Source organism: Amblyomma maculatum, chromosome 9 (assembly GCF_055883805.1).
Source record: "Amblyomma maculatum isolate TAMU_Amacu chromosome 9, ASM5588380v1, whole genome shotgun sequence".
Classification (NCBI taxonomy): Eukaryota; Metazoa; Arthropoda; class Arachnida; order Ixodida; family Ixodidae; genus Amblyomma; species Amblyomma maculatum.
Genome location: NC_139352.1, coordinates 26741101 through 26760263, shown reverse-complemented (window position 1 = coordinate 26760263; position 19163 = coordinate 26741101). Strand labels below are relative to the sequence as shown.

At 44.9% G+C, this 19163-nt stretch overlaps 1 protein-coding gene and 1 non-coding gene across 2 annotated transcripts; one reads left to right on the top strand and one right to left on the bottom strand.

Annotated features, from left to right (window-relative positions):
* Positions 1 to 1311: 1311 nt before the first annotated feature.
* Positions 1312 to 6905, top strand: LOC146178637 (uncharacterized). Its single transcript, XM_084579790.1, has 2 exons — positions 1312 to 1943; positions 5542 to 6905. The coding sequence occupies exons 1-2, from the start codon at positions 1353 to 1355 to the stop codon at positions 5818 to 5820; spliced, it is 870 nt and encodes a 289-aa protein (XP_084435916.1). The 5' UTR covers positions 1312 to 1352; the 3' UTR covers positions 5821 to 6905.
* Positions 2382 to 2455, bottom strand: TRNAS-GGA (transfer RNA serine (anticodon GGA)). Its single transcript has one exon. It is a non-coding gene; the product is annotated as a tRNA-Ser (tRNA).
* Positions 6906 to 19163: the final 12258 nt, after the last annotated feature.

Sequence of the window (19163 nt, the reverse complement as noted above, 5' to 3'; positions counted from 1 at the left end):
AATTACTGCGATGGCATCACTTGGAAGTTACCCTGGGATGCGTCTAGACCAGCCGAGTAAGGAATAGAATTGCCGCTAATGCAAAAAAAAAAAAAAACATACAGCATCATCCCTCCGTTTGAATGATGGTAACTCGCAGTGTAGCCAAAAGCCCGTCACAAAATGTACGTACAGCCAGTCAATGTCGGAATCGAGTGAGCTCAGTGTGATTGATGCGCTAACTGCTCGGCGTAGCTTATTTTATTCGCTGTAAATCAAGCTTCTGTTGAGTGAAGGAGAATTAATATTTGTTGCACTCACTACTCTTGACCAAGAATCTTGTCCACATCTAATTTTATTTGCGTCGTTGCCCTGATTGGCTAAGTTGTTCCGTGCGAAGATATGTGGCCTCGCGCGGGTAATTCGCGCGGGTAATTGAAAAAAGTGAAAGATCCGCCCCGCGGATCTTTTATGTTCGCCAGCCATGGCACCTATGACTGACTAATGACTTTCTGTGACATCTTGTAGTGGTTTAACACACACACGCGCCCATACACACGCACACACGCACGCACACACACCTTCGCAGGCACGCACGCACACGCAGAGAACAGCGTATTAAAACCGGTCGGCTTCGAGTCCAGATGTTCGGGCTCACTAGTCGAGCATCTTAACCACTGAGCCAACGCGGCAGTTCCTTCCCTAATTGATCACGGCCGGTGTCGAGGAAGAACGCGTGCTCTTTCCTACGGCCTTCTTGATCGCCGCAGGAGCAATGCGAACGTTTCTCCTTGATTTACGCTCTGCGCCGCCACAAGGGACGAAACCTGCTCACCGTCCGCTCCGCGCCTACTGCGGCGATGACGGGTGCGTTTTTCTTCGTTTCGCGCTGACACCCTCTGCTTTTTTAGTACATGCAGCATTGAAATGAAAGCGAAAAGAGCATATTTGCTCTATTTGCATGACACCTGTGTATTCAACATGTGAAGGAAGTATTTACAGCAAACTCTGCCCGCTAAAACTATTGAAAGACGAAGTTCCTTACGGTCGGCGGTAAGAAAAAAGCAATGAGTGCTGCGCCACGCGTCTTCTTAAAGAAGAGGAAAAGGAGATTACAAGAATTTATGGCGACATCATCACAAGCCGTCTCGGAGACGCCGGAGGAAGCGACCTCATCCGAAGTAGCAACGCCGCATCCCACATCAACAATTGAGGGAAACACCTCAGTGGTGTTATCGGCGGTCACCGAAGCCGTCAGAGAAGAAGCTGGGCGGGAACCAAGCGGCCTAGTTTCCTCTGAATGGGGACGAGTATTGCCCCACATCGCGGCGCCGTTGCTGGGTGTCGTCTGGCGCTTTCTTTGCACACTCTTCATGTTCGGTGTGCTGCTCTTTCTCGCTAGCACAGCGATTGTGTGGGCTTCTCGCCAGCCTCATCCGTCCTCCTCTTCCCTCATCAACATAGAAGACATCGCCAGGTACGGTCTCAAGGGAAAAATCTCGATTGCCGTCCATGCCACCCCAGCGCTGGAGTCCAGACCTCCTAGAATCCAACCGAGCACTACGACCGCAAACACCCTGAGGACTGCTGCCACATCAATAGCAGCTACTAAACCGATAAGCCTTGCGTGCAAAGCTGACGCGACTTCATTCTTCTGCAACGCTACATTTGAAGCATGGTACTACAACGGTGAGCGGTGTCAGTCAACCGAGCAGGACGCATATAAAGTCTGCCCCAGGTTCATATATCAGCACAAGGACAAACTTGATTGCGAGTCACATTGGTCACAATGTAACGCTACAAGGAACTGCACTATTTACAAGACGTTTCTGTTTCCGTGCTCTGGAGAAGAACTCTCCCGCAGCTGGTACTTCTTCAACCAAACCTCTAATTCTTGCGTGCGCTGGGGCTTTCCTCTCGGAGCCTGCCCAAATATGAGCGGGAGTCCTGGATTTGATAGCAAAGTAAGTGCAACCTGAAGTTTTCATTCACTTGTGCAGAGCTGTATTTCTTAGAGAAAGTTGATATCACGCACCCACAGACATATTAAAAAGGACAGTATTATCTTTTATGAGAGCGCTGTTCTTTGAGCGACTGATTGTGCGTAATGCCTCTGTGACCAGTTCATGGTTCTACCTTATAATGAAACGGTTTAACGAGAATATTACGACTAATTGGTTACAACCTCTGATGTGACCTAGTGTGACGGAGCATATTACCTGAAAAAAGAGGTTGCATTAATTTCAGCATATGTGAGCCATTACGTAACAGGTTGTTTGGGGCTATAAAAGCTGCCTTAATAAGGGAGTAATTACTCAATGGCATCCACCCAAGAGCAGCCATACGGCTACAAAAGGAAGCCATGCAGCTTCCTCAGAAACTTCGTAGTTAAAGAAAAATTCGTCCTGATCCGGGAATCGAACCCGGGACCACCGCCTTTCCGGGGCAGTCGCTCTACCGACTGAGCTAACCAGGACGGTCAGCAGATCAGACGGTAGGGTGAGAGCGAATTGATCTATAACTCGAAGTGGAAATGGTGTTCATCGATTCGATCAAAAGCTGCCTTGAGGCGGTGGTGCAGTAGTTAACATGTCGGAATACTGTGCCGGAGTACCCGGTTTCAATCCCGATCGCCGGCTCCGGCGTTTCGATAGAGGCGAAAAAAAGAGGCGTCGGCGTGCTATGCGATGCCAGCGCACGTTAAAGGTCCCCAGATTGTCGAGATTAGTCCAGAGCCCTCCACTACGGCGCCTCTTTGTTTATACTTTCCCTCCAACCTTCCTCCCGTCCTTTACGGTGCAGGACAAGTGTCCACAGATTAGGTGTGACAGATACCGAGCGTGTCCTTTCCTGTAAACCGCTTATATAAAAGCTCAATAAGTAAATCAGCCCACTATTGAGGTTTATTTCCTCATCCTCAGTGCTCCATAGTAATGCTATAAGTACAGAAGGAAACTACAGACTCACCTATAGGTGAGTCTGTATACGGATACTAGCGTGACCCAGGAAATATTATTCTCGGAAGAAACGGGTGTTAGATAAAGAGCCCTTTACCAATATTTATGATGTTACACCAATCCACATTAAGTTGGTTAGCGGGCCATAGGTTACTGAGTGTATTTGAGAGCCTTATGAGTCTCTAAAATTATAGGGGCACTTTGGATTCCTATGTGCGATGAGCGGGGTGGTTGTTGAGTCTCTAGGCGATGTTTATCGAAGGTCGCTTGCTGAGTGTTTAGCGCGATGTTTGCTAAACTGTGGCTTAGCCAATTTGAAACGCCGTTGATTCCTGCTTTACTGCGTGTTCTTCTGTATGCTGTGCGGTGCGGCGTTCGAGTAACCGCCAAATGAAAGGTGCAGCACGGGCGCCTGCATCGGACGCCTGGCGGGGTCAGCTCCGTTCGGCATAATCGATTGGTCATCGGTCATGACATCAAGTTTGTCATGGCCGAAAATACAGCCATGGAATGTTGTCCCAGTTGATTATAGCAATTATAGCTGCTAACGTCACTACCATTATCATCATGTGTCACTGTCATCATCACTGTCACTATCATCACTTGCCCCGCCGGGGTGGCGCAGTGGTTACGGCACTCGACTACTGTTCCCAAGGGTGCGGGATCGAATCCCGGCCTCGGCGGCTACTTTTCAATGGAGGCAAAAAGAAAGGCGCCCGTGGGATGTGCAATGTCAGTGCACGCGAAAAAAACCCAGTAGGTCTACATTTCCGGAGTCCTTCACTTCGGCGTCTCTCGTAGCCTGAGTTGCTTTGGGACGTTAAACCCTACAAACCAAACCAAACCAAACTATCATCACTATACCATCATCATCACTAACTGTCACTATCACTAATAATACCTCTGTCACACTAGCAGATTTAATGTCATTCGAATCGAATGTCATTCGGTTACTTTCGGTGCTACGCAGTAAAATACGCAATTCGCAAGTGGTGGCAATTACGATCAGCTATAACAAAATTCTGCACTTAAGGAACATCAGTGCGCATAAAAGGCATTGTAAATCACTGTGTAACATTTTAAAGCTGATCAATAGATTTCTGTACGATAATTAAAGCGAAAAACATTACGTTTGGCTGTGCTATAGAACAAGCCATAAAAATCCAAGCCAAGTATCGAGTCACCCAAACAAATTCGATAAATGTAAGCGAAGAATATGGCTGAACATAGCGAAGCGCGGATACACAGTGCGGAGACACACGGAGGCACGTAGAGCGCGCAATTGACGCCCAAACTGTGAGGCGCTCAGTCACAACTTTAAGTAGTTCCGAGATAAACATACGGGAGGATGCGGCCACCAATAACACAGAGTCCAAAATAATCGTTTGCCGTTGACATGCTGGACCACTGCTGTGGCCGAGAGTAATACCGTTCCGTGGTGACCTGCAGTGCGAATAATTTTACACCTAAATTAACAGGTTTTAAAAGAAATCTCTAGAAATGTAATTTTTAAAATCCAGTGTGCACAGAACATGTTGCGTTACTTGTTTCTGCTGCGTATCTGGCGCCAAGAGTACGCATTCGGTTCGCGATCGAATGCGAATGAGTTCCCCGAACTCATTCGATGAAGAATGTCATTCGAACCTAATGACATTACATTTTTTCGTGTAGCAGGAGAATAATAACAATGACATTAGAAGCTAATTTCATCCCATTAAATCTGCTCATGTGACAGGAGTATAACTGCAAAGGCAAACAGAATCCAGCGTAATCTCGCGAAAAATGGTGACGCATCTTGCAGACGCGCGCATAGTGGTTACGGTGCTCGACTACTGTTCCCAAGGACGCGGGATCGAATCCCGGCCTCGGCGGCCACTTTTCGATGGAGGCGAAAAGCAAGGCGCCCGTGTTCTGTGCGACGTCAGTGCAAGTTAAAGAACCCCAGGTGGTCGAAATTTCAGGAGTCCTCCACGATGGCATCTCTCATAGCCTGAGTTGCTTTGGGACGTTAAATCCCACAAACCAAACCAATCCGTGGAAGGACGGACACTCATGTGCCTATAAAGGCTACAAAAATATGATGCTAAAATTAGAAACTACGACATTGCAATACATCTCCTCGAGACATTTGAACAAGCGGCTTCACTTCGTGGTGGATAGAAATGTCCGATTCGAATTACTCTCATGGCGACCAAGTTATATCATTTCCACTTCCTTTGCTGAAGGGGCAACGAAAATAATGAATTATTTCTGCTTTATTGGGCCCGCTGAAAAGGCCGTTAATTTTTATAGCCATTCCTGGTACTGTTAATACGCATTTGAATTTGTTTGTGCTATTTTGTTCGTTTGCCAACACACTCCTCCAGTGACTCCTTCGAGGTATATTCTAAATAAATAAATAAGGAGTTATGCGTTGTGCGATGAGTATTTGGAGGGAAGAGCTAAGGGTTAATGGAAGTCATTTGAATTGACATGTACTAAGGCAAACCAGACTGCTCTGCTGAAAACTAATTGTGCGCGGCTATTGAATAAAGCTTCTAGTGGTGCGTTCATAAATCCAAAAACATAGAAGGGAAATAAGGCTGTGGTCTGTGTTCTCGCACAGGTGGCGTGCGAAATGGTGTGCAATGGAGCCACCGTGTACGAGAAGCCGGAGTGTCTTCAGCCATCTGCTTTGATGCCCTGTCCGGCAGACCACATGCGGTACCCATACTTCTACAGCGACGCATTGGACTCCAGAGGCCAGTGTTTGCGAGCCGACATGGCTCTGCTTACGGGGCACCGGTGCGTGAACCCCAAAGCACTATTCTTGACAGAGGCAGAATGCAACCATGCTTGCATCCCACATTCGACCAAAGGAACGCTGGGTGACATCATGAAATAGCCTGCGCATACTGTACAGGCATTGTACAGAACAAAGACGAGATACAAGAGTTTACGGTTACGTGATGCCTGAGATTAAATGCTTTCTGCGGGATTTTGTTTGCATAATGTCAGCTCTTCCTTTACGTAGCGTATGCATGGTGCTGCAGATTTGCATAAGAATCTGCAGTAAGCACGGAGAGAAGGAAGACGAGGTTTGTGGGAGCGCGCTACAAAGATTGAGCGCCATGTTAGCAGATTGAGAATCGAGGGGACAGTCGGGTATTAAATGCAGCCAGAGGCATCCTGGTTTCTGGCCTGGTTCTATATTTTTGGTGCCGAAACCCGGAAAGGTGATGTGAGCTCATCCATTAATCCATCCTGGAGGTTGCAAGAGGAACGCCTTTGTTCGATTCCTGTAGGTACAAGTTGTTATTTTTTAAACACAACATTCAAATAAATTACAACCTAATTTCCCGGAATATGTTCCCCTGTAGGTTGCATATTTCCATGTTTTGTGTTAATAAAAGCAGCAAAACACGAAACGTAAGGTGGTGTTTTATTTTTCAGTGACGCACCCGGCACTTCCGCTACTGCAGTTTTCGGAGAACGGCAATACGCATCTCCAAAGTCACGTTTATGACGTATGCCTCTGGAGTAGTCGTTCAGAGAGGTCAGGTTGACACTGTGTGCTGTGATATGAGCAAAGCTTTCGACGTTGTTACTCACTCACTACCTCTTGAGAAGCTTCTACTCAATGGCGTCGAAGTTTCACTCGTAGCCCTTCTATGCAACTATCTCCTTGATCGTTCCTGCTTTGTCAGTATCAAGGGACAGATCTCCTTCGTTTACCCTACAACCAGTGGAGTTCCTCAAGGTTCTGCATTAAGCCCGCTTTTCTTCTCCGTTTTAATTAATGATGTTTCTTCGGCGATCAAGAACTGCTCGTTTCTTCTTTATGCTGATGATATAATAATATTTAAGGTAATACATTCTTTCCAAGATCGCTTGTTGTTGCAATCGGACATATCTGCTTTTTCTGATTGGTGTGCGAAGAGTCGACTTACCCTCAATTCTTCTAAAACTAGGGTTGTCTCATTTACTCGTAAAACACACAGCTTTCTCTACCATTATTCTGTGAATTTTGTGTCATTAGGTAGGTAGTTATTTACTTATTATTCATTATTTGGCAATTTGCTGAATTACTAATTAGGCAACAGTTTGTATTATTATGAATTTCTTCAATAATATTTGTTAACCAGTTAATGATTAGTTATTCGTCATTCATTGGCATATGGTCATATAAGGAACGCAATCGTGCATACTGTGGTGGCGCTCTGTGATTGGTGGAGACCTCTATGACGATATCCCGCCTCGGCCAATCAGAGCCGCCGCATTCCAAAAATTTGAACCTCCTTATTTTTGGTACAGCTTTCGAGTGCGCTTTGAACATAAAATCAAGTTACGCAGCTCTAAGAAAAATTCCACTAGCTTTGATTCCTAATTATCATAGCATCACGCGCATGATAATTTCTGAAAGCACGTAGAGTATTTTCTGTTAGAGCCTTAACAATTTCGAATCCTGAAATAAAAAAGGCGAGATTTCAAGTTCGAAAGTGCGAAAACTGAAAAAAATATGAAAGTGACTTCGTATCATTTTTTACATCAATGGCGATTCCTACACTCGCCTAAGGCGTTTGTATAACTCCTGTACCACGAAAAATGAGACAATGGGATGCCAATATCGAACTAAAGAATTCGTGGTGTGACAGAATTACCTTAAGCGGTAGGTATTTTGCTTTTTTATTTCCTTCTCTCATACCTCCTTCCCGTGCTCTTCTGTACTTGTCTCCTAATTGTATCCTAAGTATAGTTATATGATATATTTTGATGATTTCGCATGCGTTTCATTGCTCAGTTAAGGCTCCTGACTAAATTTTACGAGAAAACTTCTCAGGAGGCTTGCTTTCCTTTTTTTTTTTTTTTTTTTTTTGCTGATTCTGGTTAATTGTATTTCTAGATATCATTCTTCGTTGCTACGAGTTAGACAGAGCCATTCCTTTTCAAGGTGGTTCTTTCCGTAGCAGGTACATCTCCGGCTTCCCTGGCCTCCACTCCCTTCTTCCGCTCCACAACTTACATGGAAAGAAGTGTATTTTTCCTCCTTCGACATGGCTGTTTTGTATTATGTTTTATCTTTTAATGTGTGGGTTCTACGCCGAACGTACGATGCTGGATTTCATGTATGGCGAAGCTCATAATCCTAATGCGATAAAACGTTCGAAGGAAATCATGCTTCTTTCAAAGCAGAACGCTTGTATTCCCGATGCGGGTGTTTCAAGCATACTTTTCTCAAGAAATTTCGTAGAGCCAACCTCACCAAATGGCCTCACGTCAAACTGGCCATTGCCTTTCTACGCATACTCTGACAACAATGATGCGCGTCGACTTTGACATCATCCTCGCAGGATGCGTCTGTAGCGTATTTTGTACTTGTCGCATAGAATGGAACAGCCGCGGCCGGCGAATTCTGCGCATCTTATGTTCCAACTGCACACCGGGACACTCCAGTCTAACCGATTGATTTGACCTCCTGGGCCCATGAAATCATTTTTAGTTGATTTTTAACTACAATTGCAGCTATCATTCACATGTCTTCATTTATCCCTCTTCACGTTCTCCTCTGCTTTGATTTTGACCACGTTAATCTCTCACTCCGATGTCTCAATGAAGGCCCCCTACGTTTGCCCACCGTAGCAATAACCTTACTTCGTCCCACAGAGGCTATCACCCCCTTTTTCCGATGAATGCACATCCCTTCATTGTGCCTATTCCTGGCTGCCTCATTAACCGTAGCAATTCGCTGCCGAATACCGTTGTTGTGGCTGTAGGAAGAAGGGAAAGAAAATGCACGGGCCTGCTACTGGCTCTGTAGTATAGCCACCTCCGCTGCCTCGTGCAGACAGAAGAGAAAATAGAGAAGAAAGAAAAGGAAGAAGGAGAGAAAAGCGCGCGCCGCAATACAGTTGCCATTGCCAAGTCACATTGTTATCTATAAAGTGAGTACTTCGTCGGCTACGTAACAGTGTAAAAAATTAGAGGGTCTCTTAGATGTCTTTTAAGAGGAGAATGGGGAAAGCCTAGCCTTCCTATCCTATTATTTTCCTTCCATCATTAGTCCCGCATTCGCTGCAGTGCTACATATAATTTGTTTAGAGGAAAGGAAAGGCGCAGTATCTATCACACTCTCTCGGGCAAGTGTGAGTTTGGACGGTACACCATCACTGCTATCGCGTGGCGTTCCTTGGCGCGCGTTCAAGTGTGGCATTGCAGATGGCAGGGGCGCATCCCGCCTCGGCCAAGCAGAACGCCGAAAAAGCGGGACACACTTTCTCCACGACAGCATGAGCCAATAAAGGCTTTCGCCTTAATGTGGTGATACTATTCTACACTGTGTGTGTTCTTTCAAAAGCTTTGATGTCCCATATTGCATTAAAGCTAAGAAGCAGGTCTTGCAACGGTCCGCAACAATGCGGCAATACTTAGGATCCGGTATTTGAGGAAAGCTGCTGTTTAATTGGTCGAACTGCGTAGCGCCATCCTAAACTATGTTTGCAACTTGAGGGCTGCATAGCTATGTTAATGGATAATAGAGATTGCGTAGAAGCTTTTTCAAATACAAAACAGGGTAATTGGCACTTATAACTTTGCCAAAGAGATTTCATCTCATCCAAGATCTGGATATGCAACGTCTTCCTAAAAGCAGATTATAAATCTGCAACATCGCTCCTTTAATGGCATTTATCTAAGTAATGCTCCCTGCTAATGGCAACATAAACATTGCCAATGTCGAACAATCTCTATTGGAAGGAACTCACCACGGCAGAAAATGTATCTCAAGTTTATCACAACGGCAGACAGCCATAAATAGTAACCTCCGCTTTGGTTCTCGAAAGCCTCGGTTCTGTATCACAGCCACATTCCTACTTTACCATTGACTTGAAACAGAAATTTTGCCTGTTTGAGAAATGCCATCATGTTAGTTAATTAGGTTGCCACTTGAATGCGTGAGTAGTGCGGTCGTAAGCGAGCCAGTTGACTTCAAAATTAGGACAAGCAGAGCTTCCTTTTCATTGGACGTAGGAACCATAAAGACCTGGAGTACTGACCTAAAAACACGAACAGTGCTGTTGCGTGTCATTTTCTTCTTCGTCTGTATCCGGTTCTTCCAGCTCATGTTGTTCATTCTCTATCTTCGGCGGAATATCCTTCTTATAGATAACACTGAAAGCGAACTGTATGTTTTTGCCGCCGATGGACCGACATTTAGAGTCCTTGACTGCCTCAAGCAGGTCTTCGGGGGATGAGAACTTAACTCGGATGACACCATAAGAAGGAACATCCAGAATTTCTCCGGTTGGGACGATCATGGCCAACTTTTCCTTGTCACGAAACTCCTGTGGGACGCCGTGCAGATCGAGTGTGTCGTACAAGACCTTCGGGAAGTTCTCTTGCTGTCTCCAGCGCTGGCCGCAATAGAGAGCGCAGAAAGGATATTCCCTGAGTACAGCATTCTGAAGAGCCTTCGATGCCTCCACAGCCTTCTGCTCTGTCTCGTAGCGCGCGAAAGAGCACAGCAGCCTTTTGGCTTTGTTATATTTGTGCTCAATGCAAACGGCGTCTTTGCAGAGTTCTTCCACTTCTCTGGAAGTGACCCCGCCTTTGAAATTGGTGAGCTTAACGGTGTGCCTATCTCTATCATGGTAGTCTAAAACGTTCGACTGCGGCATGTAGTCTTCCAATCGGATCTTCTTGGGCAGCATAGAAGTGGCCTCATCCGGAGCGGTACGCTTCCGGCCCACACCAACACTGGCAGAGATCTTTGCAGGCGATCCAGGAGAATTAGAACTCAAGGAATACATTTTGTGCGGCACATCCAATGTCCCTGTTGCCGGATCACCTTCAGAACAGCGTTCGTCGTATTTCTCTTCGTTGTCCCTTTCATCTCGGCCTCTGGACCATGGTTCACAGCCTCGCCGGGATCCACTCTCCATATTGCAGTCTCCGCACAAGTGAATACCCACTTTTCGGATATCTTTTTTGTCTTCTTTATCGAAGGAACGTTGTCTTTCTCTTTATTTACTGTCTAAAGCCGGCCATTCTTTGAGAATAACCATCCTTGCTTCCCATCTCAGCATGTTATTGTGATTCAACATGTGTGCATACCCTGAATATTATCTAGTGTTTATCATTTCTTACCCTTTCTCTTAGGGGAGCCTTTCTTAGCAAATGACTATTGCTTTCTTTGAATGTAGAAACTGCACTGCTAGAATATTAGAAGGCTTCCTGCAGAGGGAGCAGTAAATGAAAAGCAATTGGAGGGGCACTCAAGCTCAAATTTTCCGGATATGACGAGATATAGTTATATGCTCCCATCTAGCCGCTCCCCTTTACACATTCTCGTTCAGGTACATGAAATTTGCTAGTTGTATGACTAATCTATAATTCTCTGTCAGCATTATTCTACAGATATTGATGACATAGTAATATACTTCAATACACGAAAGGTCGCCCGATGCAGATAAAAGCGCGGCTTTGTTCAATCCGCAGTAGGAACCTGCCTCGGTGACCTATGGGCAGCGCATCTAAGTTGGTAATCAAGGGTCCTGGAGAGTTGCATTGCAATATCATCATCTCATCTCAGATTAAAATCCCTAGTTGGCAGCGTCTGCCATCTGGACCATATTGGGTGGGGTCATGACGTCACAAAACCAAACAACCAATTATTACCGGCCATTCCACCTGACGCTTACCAATTACCATTTGCTGGAGCCACCCCTATTTTTCGCTCGCAACACCTGCACAGCACCGGATCACTTGGAGGACATGCATTTCAAATCCACCTCATCTAAATGTTGAAGAAGGCTCTTCGCATTCGAAAGTAGAATGCGATTATATATCGGATGCAGTTCCCACTGTACACTACTACAACATCAACGTTTACTGAGCTTGAAATAACGAACCTCATTTGCTTCGTAAAGAGCGGTTCTCCATCCTGATGACGTTCTCAGTCTTGCCACTCTTCTCGTGATTGCTGTGATGGTTTCATGCAGCTTACTGAATGCTTTTTGAATACTTCAGCAGCAAAGATTCTCAAGTCCTTGTTCATGACAACATCATACGCCCGAAATTTGAATATGCCTCGATTATCTGGAATACTCACCAATCATATCCTTTAACCGTTGCAAAACAATGCTCCGCGTTTTGTAGCGAGAGCTACATTTAGCAGTCTAGCTATTTCTCCGTCCTTGTCCGAACAACACGTGCCTGCCCGAGTAAGAAGAAAAAGAAGAAAAAAGGAAGAACACCTGCTTTTTTTGGGGGTTAATTGAGAGGCTGTTGCTACATTACTCAGCGAGTTTTGACCAATATCACGTGAAACAACACCGCTTGCTCTGTATCTTTAGTTCATATTTTTGTCCCACGCGTACACTCCTTCGTTGACAAATAATTTGTCACACTTGAGCTAATCTATATCATCGGGCTTGTGAACATCTTTAACTGTAGCCCAGAGCAGCTTCATTATTTCACTTAGCCTAGGCGAAAAGTCATCTGAAATGTACGTTTGAGTGCCTTTCAGCTCTTAGGCATTTCTGAGAACCTCCGTCCTTTCAGCGAAATCGGAAAACCTGATCATCCCGGGACGCTTTTTATTTTCAGTTGTTTCCCAATATCCCTATTTTGATTTCAAAGCTTGCGTTCAAAGATTTCTGTTAGGAAATATTCCTTAATGTCCTCTATCGTTTCGGTTTCTGCCTCTGCGATTCCATAAATTAGCAGGTTGTTTCAGCAGGAGTAGTTTTCGAGATAGTCCACCTTTGTTCTTAACAAAGCTACTAATTTATTCAATTCTGCCATGGCTTCATCACAGGCTTCCACTCTTTCAGTTGTTTGCGATAGTTTTTCCAGTTTGCGTTCAATCGTAGCCAGCCTTTGATTTATCTCTGATATATGCAAGCGAAGATTTGCTCCGATAGACTGTAGTTCCCGTGACGAAGTTTTTTATTCTCGATTATTTGTTCGAGTTTCTCTGCAGAGAGAAACTTAAAGAAACCAAAGAACCACGTTAAAGAAACCAACTTGGGTTCTTTAACGTGACAATACATACATGCATGCATAAATACATACATACATACATACATACATACATACATACATACATACATACATACATACATACATACATACATACATACATACATACATACATACATACATACATACATACATACATACATACATACATACATACATACATACATACATACATACATACATACATACATACATACATACATACATACATACATACATACATACATACATACATACATACATACATACATACATACATGCATACACACCTGCATACATACATACATACATACATACATACATACATACATACATACATACATACATACATACATACATACATACATACATACATACATACATACATACATACATACATACATACATACATACATACATACATACATACATACATACATACATTTTTCAGAAAGAAGGAGATAGAGAGGTGAATTGAGAAGATAGATGGAGAGGGGAGTATTGCACAAAGCACCGACGGTTAAATTAGATGTTTTTCTATAAGCTTTACATACTTTTAATGGGGAATACATTGAATAACTATTAATATCTTTACTTTATGAGAATGTGACGACTACCTTATGGGGGAACTGTATATAAATATTATTTGTAAGCATCTAAAATATAGCTGTCTTAAAGGTTCGGGTGCGATGCCCCATATGTTAACAGTAAACTTTGACAACTTTACTGGGATATTTGTGTTTTTGCTGGATATATTTTAGTGAGGGAAGAAAGACTGTTGTACGTCAGAAACAACACCTAATATTTTCAGTTCTTTACATCGCTTAAAATTTTGCCCTTTGATTTCAACTGGCAGGGATCTTTTCTGGTAGGGTCTTCCAAGCAGTAAATATTGACATCTGTTAGTTTGAAATTTAGTTATTGTTAAAATGAGAACTGCGACCGGACCCATCGGTGCTTTTGACTGTTTTTTTTTTGGTCTGCAGAAGTTTGCATAATGTATAAGCCCGCGATATATTTAAGGATCCCACATCGCTTTGCGCACAGCCATAGGAGAGGAGGCCGAGGGTCGGAAGAGAGTGTCGAGGTGCGGAGTTATTTAATCTGCTCGTCTTCACCATGCAGGTTGGTAACGTTCAAAGTCTATTTTCGAAGAAAAACAGTAACTACGTTTTGGTACAGCTCTCGAGCCCTCACCGTTACTTTGTTATCAGTGCCGAGTGCTTTCTGTTTTTCGGTTGCTTTTGGTGTTCTGCGGTGACATTGAGGGCAATCCTGGCCCCGATTAGCTCGAAGCTATCCTTGGTGATCTGAAAAAAAGGCCTGCTGGCCACGACGAGATAATAAATTTAGAGCCACGACTCTTAGCGCTTTAGAATTTCACTTTAATGATCTACTTACACTCCGCGCAGATCTAGATACGCTTCAAACCACTGCAACGGAAACGGCTCGCCTATTTAGTGTGCTTGAGGCTCTCCAAAAATCGCCTGGAAAGAACTTAATATTCTAGAGCTTACCTGATAAATGAACCCAACCGAAGCCTATTCACAATCTCAAGACCTAATTATTTGCCACTGCGCTGAACACCTTGACACCGAGTTAAGGTTATATGAAATCGAACGTGCCCGCCGCTTCGGACGACACTCTGAAGACCGGCAACGACCTATCATCGTCTAGTCTACATCATTCAAAACTAAAGAATTGGTTCTTTTCTTTCCGAAATTCAAAGATACATACTATAGCGCTGGTGATTTTTCACGCCTCGTTCAAAATTATCGTAAAAACTTTGTCGTGTTTGCCAGGGTGAAGCCTGTGTCTTTTTCTCTAAGATGTAAAACATTGCATATTGGCCCAAAACTATATGTATTTCACGAAACTACACAGACTGTAAAAGAAACATTCTAGCAGTCAACTAATCCTAATTCTAGCCTAAAAGTCCTGTCAACGTTCCCTTACAAACTATATATACTAACCTTCCCAGCTTCCTTCCGAAACGTGATATCGTGTCAAATCTTGCGACATCATTAGGAAGCAATTTACTTGTACTAACCATTGAATAACGTCATCGGTGGCTCCGAAATAATTTTCAACCTGCCCAATTTTCGCCCTTTTCACACTGACCGTTCGAGGGTTGAGGTGTCCTTGTTGCCATCAATGAGCAGTTTTCTTGCTCGGCCATTAGCGTCCGGTCAGACTTAGAAATATTGTTACGGTGTAATAAGAAAGGGGTGTTTATTTACAGTGCTGAGGTAGCGGGACAAGATGAAGCCTACTGGCCCCCAGAAACCGACGCTTCTTCCTCCTCTTCTGCCACACCATCACAATCCTTCATCGTCGTCATTAGCGTGATATTTCCACCCTACTCAGACGAAGCCCTCTGGTCGTTTTCGTCAGTTGTGCGAGGCTGACACGGTTTCAAGCGGGCAACACGACATAGTTCGGTTTTGGCAGACCGGCGACCCGATGCTGTCAGGCAGGCTATTTCATACGTTAAATCACTGATGCGTTTGACAATCACATATGGGCCGTCATAGTATAGGCCAAGAGTTTTTGATGTAGGCCGCGGTGCTGAATTGGACGCCACAGCAAGACTAAATCACCTATGGAGTACGTTACACACCGGTGACTGGCATCGTACCGTTCTTTGGAACGTTATTAGAGAGATTTAGCACACCGTGATCCTCGATCCGCTACCGTGATCCGCCACCGCGCATTCTATTGCGCATGCCCAGATCACTCTGATGCCGATAGATGGCGCCACATACTTGATGTCGGCACATTGACCTGCCGTATCGGAACCAATCAGCTTGTCCGCCCCGCCCACGAGCGGTAGAAGATCAAGGTGGCGGATCACGGTATGCTAAATCTTTCTATTGTGAAGCACCAGACCATAAGCGGGCGATTCTCCGAGCTTCTTCGGCGAGACAGAAGGTCTCAGTCAGGCAGGTATCTTCACGGCTTCAGAAGGCTAGGATAGTATCCAGGGAGTAACTTGGCGGTTTGACATACAGCAGGAAGAATGGACTGTAGCCAGTCGTCTCATGCGCGGCGATATTAAACGCATACGTGATGAAGGGTAGAATAGTGTCCCAGTGATTACGCCCTGCATCCACATACATGGCTGGCATGCTTATAAGCGTTTTGTTTACGAGCTCAGTCAAGCCATTTGTCTGAGGATGATATGGCGTCTAGTGTCGGGAAGTTGAGACGCATAAACGCATGAGCTCTTCAACAACATCAGCGGTGAATTGTCGGCCCCGATCAGGGATGACAATCCGTGGCGGCCCGTGTCGTAAGATGACTGAGTGCAGCAGGAAAAGCGGCACTTGATGTGCCGTATCAGACGGAACAGCGGTGGTTTCACAGTAACGTGTGAGGTAGTCCACGCAGATTACAATCCAGCAATTTTCATCCAAGGACTTCGGAAACGGACCTATGAGGTCAATGGCTACTTGATCAAACGGAGCTGTCGGGGTATTCACAGGATGCAGCAAGCCAGATGGAGTTGCAGTGGGACGTTTGTGGCGTTGACATTGCTTGCAACTGGCAACGTATTGTTCAATAGTCGAGCGCATTCTGGGCCAGTAAAATCTTTCTTGAGCACGGTGGAGTGTTCGAACTGATCCCAAATGTCCAGAAGTTGGATCATCATGCATGACATGCAATATGTCCGTGCACAGCTTCTTGGGAACTACGAGTATGTATCACTGGACGACAGGCGAATAACTCTTTTTCCATAGGAGGCCATCACGCACACAAAAACGGCTTGTAGCTACACTGACTTGGGAGGCGGCAAAAAGAGGCTGCAGACTGCTATCCCTTTGCTTTTCTATTTTGAAAACATTCGTGTCGGGGAACGCTGCCTCGGGGGTCGATATTTAATTGTCGAACTCGTCACTGTCAGATCCGGCGTGGCCATTGGCATCCAACAAAGACAAACTGCGTCTGCATGACGCCTCCCGCTTTTGTACACCACGGCAAAGTCATATTCCTGTAACCGGAGGGCCCAGCGTGCGAGGCGACCACATAGGGCAAGGGCAGAGGAACTAGATACCAAATTGCCAACCTTCGCTGGATCATGGAAAAAGCAAGATAGTTCCAGAAACCAATTTACTTCTGCTTTATTGATTATGCAAAAGCGTTTGACTGCGTAGATCACAGCAGATTGTGGCAAGCTCTCCAAGAGATGGGAGTTCCAATTCACCTCATCTGTCTCCTCAGGAACCTGTATGAAGGGCAAGAGGCCACAGTCAGAACTGGGCATGGTCTTACTGATTGGTTTCCGATCGAGAAAGGAGTGAGGCAAGGCTGGATACTGTCGCCCTGCCTATTTAACATATATGCAGAGTGCATCATGAGGAAGGCCGGTCTGGACGAGTCTTCAGCTGGCGTGAAGATTGCTGGAAAACGTATCAACAACCTTAGATATGCGGATGATACCACTTTAATGGCAGAAAGTGAAGTTTAACTCAATAGACTTCCGATGCGTGTACAAGAAGAGAGTGCGAAGTTTAGGCTTAAACTGAACATTAAAAATACAAAGGTCATGGCGTCTTGCTCTATCAAGTCCTGGAGCATCAATAGAGAAGTGGAAGCTGTGACAGATTTTCTCATCTTGGGCTCCAAGATTACCTCGGAAGGAGACTGCAGCCATGAAATTAGGAGACGCCTGCTTCTGGGAAAGAGAGCAATGGTTAGCCTTGACCGCCTAGTAAAGAGCAGAGACATTAGTCTGCCAACCAAGATCCGTATAACTCGTGCTATGGTCTTTCCAGTTGTGATGTATGGATGCGAGAGTTGGACTGTGAAAAAGGCTGACCGCCGAAGAATTGACGCATTTGAATTGTGGTGCTGGCGAAGACTCTTGAGAGTTCCTTGGACTGCCAGAAGATCAAATCAGTCGATGTTGTCGACCATAAACCCTGACTGCTCATTGCAGGGTCAAATTCTAAAGTTAAAGCTCAGCTACTTTGGTCATCTGATGAGAAGAGAGGAGTCGCTGGAGAAAGATTTGATGTTGGGAAAGGTTGAGGGTCGCCGGAGAAGGGGTAGGCAGCGAACACGATGGTTAGATGGCATCCTCGAGGCACTGCAGATGAAGTTATGTGATGTTAGGAAGATGGTGAAAGACCGGAAAGCGTGGCGTGACATGGTCCATAGGGTGACAAAGAGTCGGACACGACTGAATGACTGAACTGAACTAGATCGAACTGAACTTTCTTACAAAACTCATCTAGCCATTTTTCTTCACGACATTACCACCCACCTTGATATTAACCTACAAGCTGGTGCCATTTTCCTTGACTTTGGTTGAAAAAGTACCCCATAAGCGCTTACTTCTAAAGCTTTCTCAGTTGAACCCACATCCAAATTTAATCGCATGGGTTAAAGCATTCTTCTCGCATAGACCTCAATCTGCCGTTATCAACCAACCTCCAAACGCGCTTCCACTGACCTCCGGGGTCCCTCGGCCCCTTGTTATTCCACATATATATTGAACATTTACCCCAGCATGTACCTTGTCATATCTGCTATTGGACCAAAAATCGCTCCATACAGACCTATGCCATGTGCAAAACTGGTGTTTGTAGAGGATGATGACACTGAACTCTAACAATTGTAAGTGCATCTTTTCACCGCTGTCGCAATCCTCTTGTTATCCAGTATGCAGTTTCTAACTCTCCAGTTGACATCGTTAAGTTGTAAAAATATTTAGGTATCACCATTTCTAATTTATTTTTGCGGTTTCAAGTGACTAACCTGATATCATCGGCCAGTAAAACATTAGATTGTTTTTAAACGCCATCTGCGGGAAGCCCAACAACACGTCAGACTACAGGCATTTATTTCGCTCATGAGAACTAAACCGGAATATGCATCGTCTACCTGGAATCCTTATCAAGCGTATCTAACAAACGCCTTTGAAGCTATACAAAAAAGGGCCACAAGACTCATTCATTCCTCATATTCATTTGACGTGAGCATATCATCTATAAAATCGCCGTCAGGTTCACCTGATATTTCCTACTCGTCGTCATATTGCCAGTCTTGTCGTTCTCCGTAAGTGTTTTATTCACCGCTAAAACAAGAACCGTACACCTGCACACTCCTATAACGCAGATCACATCGCATAGGTCACCCACTTCAAGTTCTGCGCCCACGTGCCCTCATTACTGTCTTTCAGAACTCAATTTTTCTCCAACAGCAGCGGACTGGAACGGCCTCCCTCAC

Bases quoted from the DNA above. Each gene is read 5' to 3' on its own strand.
- LOC146178637 (XM_084579790.1), top strand. From the start codon at position 1,353: ATGTTCGGTGTGCTGCTCTTTCTCGCTAGCACAGCGATTGTGTGGGCT. The intron at 1,944-5,541 runs GTAAGTGCAACC...GTTCTCGCACAG, and splicing joins GTCCTGGATTTGATAGCAAA to GTGGCGTGCGAAATGGTGTG.